Source organism: Brassica oleracea, chromosome C4 (assembly GCF_000695525.1).
Source record: "Brassica oleracea var. oleracea cultivar TO1000 chromosome C4, BOL, whole genome shotgun sequence".
NCBI lineage: Eukaryota > Viridiplantae > Streptophyta > Magnoliopsida > Brassicales > Brassicaceae > Brassica > Brassica oleracea.
In genome coordinates, this window is record NC_027751.1 from 41,583,912 (window position 1) to 41,588,694 (window position 4,783).

The 4,783-nt window shown below is 35.9% G+C and overlaps 1 protein-coding gene across 1 annotated transcript; it reads right to left on the reverse strand.

The window, feature by feature from the left end:
* Positions 1–294: 294 nt before the first annotated feature.
* On the reverse strand, positions 295–1,624 carry LOC106340111. Its single transcript, XM_013778973.1, has 2 exons — positions 1,037–1,624; positions 295–652 (listed from the first exon to the last, which is right to left on the reverse strand). The coding sequence occupies exons 1-2, from the start codon at positions 1,514–1,516 to the stop codon at positions 638–640; spliced, it is 495 nt and encodes a 164-aa protein (XP_013634427.1). The 5' UTR covers positions 1,517–1,624; the 3' UTR covers positions 295–637.
* Positions 1,625–4,783: the final 3,159 nt, after the last annotated feature.

Consider the following 4,783-nt stretch of genomic DNA (forward strand, 5'->3'; position numbering starts at 1 on the left):
ATTGTTTGATTTATTTATCATAAGAAGAGTGATTATTTTGATTTATGTGTTTGTGCCAATTTAATTATATATGTAATAGTTACTTGTTTCTTAATTATTTAATATATATTTATTATTTATTATTTTATAATATGTAAAAATGCAACATAAATAATAGTGTACGTAAAAAGATTTGTATACCGAATGTAAATTTCGCCTGAATGTAAATTCCGCGCAAGCCGCAGATCTTAACCTAGTATAGTGCTAAAGTTATATAAAATAAGATATTAATATTTTAATTCATTTTTTTTTTGGACAAACCTCAATTTTATAGATTCTTACTCTCTACAAATAGAGAGAGTGTTCATACAACATGATAATAAAGCCATCATGGCCAAATAACAAGCTATTACAAAGAAGCAAATACAACATATTAAGATAGGGGCATACAAGACGCTTAAGCAACTAATGTCGTAGAGAAGTCCTCTAATCTCATCGAACATCAAGTTGGAAAGTGAGATGAAGTCTTGGGAAATAGAGACCACGATCAGTGATATAAATCCCGAGATTGAAACAGCAACAAGTGCACAATTAACAATCCTTAACATGGCTATAAAGCCTTTGATTAGAACTTCAGCATTTGAAGTATCTCTAATCTTCAACATTGAACTCCCTGCAACACAACAACATAAAGTGGATGATAAACAGAGGGAAACAAACTCCATAGAGGAGGAAAGTGGACAGTAAACGTCCAACAGAACCCGATTCACGGGATGAGTGGTTATGTAAGGCATCAATCCAACAAACTGCCACACTTGAACCCAAAAGGATTTGAATACCACAAATTTAGGACTGCATACTGCAATAAAGGGACTGCATACTACAGTAAATAACCGCACCAAAGTGAAGGCGAGAGACATAGATTTAACACGAGAGAAGCCAAGATACCAACCAATAAATATCAACTCATCACCCATGATTAAGTTAGAAAATCTAGATAACACATGTATTAATGGGTGAGGCATGGAGCAACTGGTGGTGATGGGGATAGTGCAACCTGTTGTTGAAGCCACCAACACAGTGACAAGCATAATGAACAGGAGTGAAGGGTATATGGACTTGCTGGAAAAATAAGGTCATGACTCCAATCAAGGCACCGACAAAGAAATAAACTGCATACTGCAGGATACAAGCACTTGGAAGCAAAGACTTTGTCACCAATGGACACCAGAGAAACAACACCGTCACCGGTAACAAACGCCAAATTCAACAACAAAGATTCCAAATCTGAAGTTCTGGAAAGCGCTTGAGCAGGGTCGAAGGATGTGTCGAAGAGCAGAAGAAACACGGGACCGAAAGATGCGTCATGAGGATCTGGTGGTTTTGGTGGAGAGAGGACTTCAAGCGGCACAGGAGGAGGCGTACATGGCGGCGGATCGGAAGGAGGACGGAGATGCGACGAAGGAGACGGAGGACGGAGATGCGGCGGAGAGGACGAAATCACCAACGGAGCCATGACAGGAGTGCGCTGCTTCATAGGGTGGAAGACAGAGTCACCGAGCTGGAATTGCAGAGAAATCCCATAGAGGCGGCGGCACCTAGGGAACCGGGTCAGAGAGAGTCTTTAGGGCGAACACCACAGAGTGAACATATTAACATTTTAATTCATATACTGACCTAATGGTACTAGAATAAAATATATATGTATATAAATATTTATATTGATAACTCTTGGATTACAATCATTAATCAAGGGCTATAGTCTAGCAGTTTGTTTTAGTGGAAAAACATTGAAGTACACTTTGTCCTTAAAATATTACTTAAGCAGATATCATAAGTCTAATCATTAGTAAGGTGAAGCAAATAATTTGTATAATTCCAATATATATTTATATGTAAGCATCAAATACTATGCGTAAACCTACATCTAGATTCACACATCGAATAACTAAGAAGAAAATGTCATTCATATAAAATCAAACACTAGTTATTGTTTCCAGTGAATCAGACATTAGATAATAATAGTGCGAGACTAAAATATTTTGATGGTATATATATATATATATATAACATAGATCGTCGATTACAAAGTTTCAATCATGGGGTCTTGCATGCTCCAAGAACAGTAAAGTTACGGTCGTTTTCTATCAATAACTTAGAAACATCGGAATCAATCGCCTAAGTCCAATTTGTCTTTAAATAGCCACATTTTCAACCTCAAAACTATAGTCATTATTATTTTCACATTACTTCTCGCGTTCAAACACTTTTAAACCTAAGTAAGCATAGTATATATATTTTTATTTATTTTGATATGGCAAAGACCCTTCGTGTAATTTACCTTTTCCTTAGTATTCTCCTTTTCTGCGAATTCATCGACGAGGCGCAGGGTAGTCGTTTGAGGTGTCAGCATCCACAAGATTATTCATGCAAGAAACGTTCAAGTCATCATCATCACCACCATCATCATAATCATCATCATTATCACAAGGATAATCCGAATGAATCAGAGGGTCTGCAACGAAGAATCAATACGACGAGGGACAAGGATCTTTACCGTGTTGATGCTTTCCGGCCCACCGCGCAAGGGCACAGTCCCGGTGTTGGCCACTCGATCAAGACTTGAGAAATTTGAAGTTCTTAATAATGGTTTATTGTGATCTATATATCCTGCTATTTGTCATTTTTGTAAAAAAATAGATTGTGTTATTTAGTCTCGAATCTCTGCCATTTCTAAATTTTATATTTTCTATCAGTGTTTGTATACATCTCGCGCATGATTCTATTATTTACAAGAGGCTATTTCATATAGCCAAAACAGAATTAAAAAAAAAAAACTCGATCTCGATATATACTCTCGGGCTTATGTATGCTGTATAGAGATATTTCTTGGAATCATAGAATGGTTCAAGACCAATAAAAAAAAGTAAATGTAAAGAGGATTCACAGCTACGTTAACTTTATGTCTATCCGATACTTTTACACAATAATAAAAAATTTGAAATGCAATATACAAAAATTTAATGATGGAGCTGTAAGTTTCGTGTATCTACAAGATGTTTTCCGACGTATACAAATAGTGTTGGAGTTAGGCACTTAACTAAAGGTTAGTACATACGTCAATTTCATTTAGATAACTGTGTTACAACTTTAAGATGAGTTAATCTTTGATATTTCATGTTTTTTTTTTTTGAAAATTAGATATTTCATATATGTCTGATCGTTTATTCATTATTTAATAAGAAAATATCTTCCAGTATCAGCCATACACCAATCCCTTGGATTATGAATAAGGGTAGTAGGTATATTTCAATTTCTTTTAGTAAGATATCTACAAGCAGTGAGGAATCAACATCAATAAAAAGAAAAAAGCTTTGTAAATTTGAAATAACACAACTCAAAATGATTGATTGTGTGCAAATGTTATCTTCGATAGGATTCACAAAAGGAAGGGCGTGTATCAAAAGCATATAAATATCTAACTCGTGTTTAAAGAAATTATACGTGTTCAAAGAAATTATACGTAGATACATCTCATATATTCTTAAAGTTTCCGAGAAAGTTATACACAAAACATAGAGAATCTTGGAAGTGCACAGGTTAGGTTGCCACCGTTCACGACCGGTCCAAGTGGATACACAAATTGTGTATGATTTACTGCTCTCTATTTTTTATAAGCCAGATTGTTTTAAAACGTTACACGAGGTTCTATTTTAGAAAAGAAGACAAAATTTTAAAAAGGATCTAGAAAAAATTCATTTCTTGTGATGAAAGTCAGAAAAAGCAGCTACCGTTTTCGTTGAAAATATAAAAAGATGTGGGGCCCGCTTCACTATTTACACAGTAAATTTCTCTTCTATATAAACGATCGTTTCGATCATTGTAAACACACCATTCCTTCTTCTTCTAATAACACATCCTCTCTTGTTATCAGTATTATCTTCTTCTACGGATATAAAATTTTGCCCTTATTTAAATTCCCGCGATACAATAAAATTTCAGTTCTTTTTATAACATGTTATCAGCACGATCACTCTGCGATTCGGTAAAATTTATTTGTATCATTTATACCCTGTTATAATGGTCGGTATACCGCCTCTACTATTATTTATATCATGTTATAATGGCCGGAATACCGCCTATATTATTTACTAGTAATTTAATTTATTTATTGGTCGGCCGAGCCGCCTTATATCCTGTTTATTATTTATTGGTCGGCCGAGCCGCCTTATATCCTGTTTATTATTTATTGGTCGGCCGAGCCGCCTTATATCCTGTTTATTATTTATTGGTCGGCCGAGCCGCCTTATATCCTGTTTATTATTTATTGGTCGGCCGAGCCGCCTTATATCCTGTTTATTATTTATTGGTCGGCCGAGCCGCCTTATATCCTGTTTATTATTTATTGGTCGGCCGAGCCGCCTTATATCCTGTTTATTATTTATTGGTCGGCCGAGCCGCCTTATATCCTGTTTATTATTTATTGGTCGGCCGAGCCGCCTTATATCCTGTTTATTATTTATTGGTCGGCCGAGCCGCCTTATATCCTGTTTATTATTTATTGGTCGGCCGAGCCGCCTTATATCCTGTTTATTATTTATTGGTCGGCCGAGCCGCCTTATATCCTGTTTATTATTTATTGGTCGGCCGAGCCGCCTTATATCCTGTTTATTATTTATTGGTCGGCCGAGCCGCCTTATATCCTGTTTATTATTTATTGGTCGGCCGAGCCGCCTTATATCCTGTTTATTATTTATTGGTCGGCCGAGCCGCCTTATATCCTGTTTATTATTTATTGGTCGGC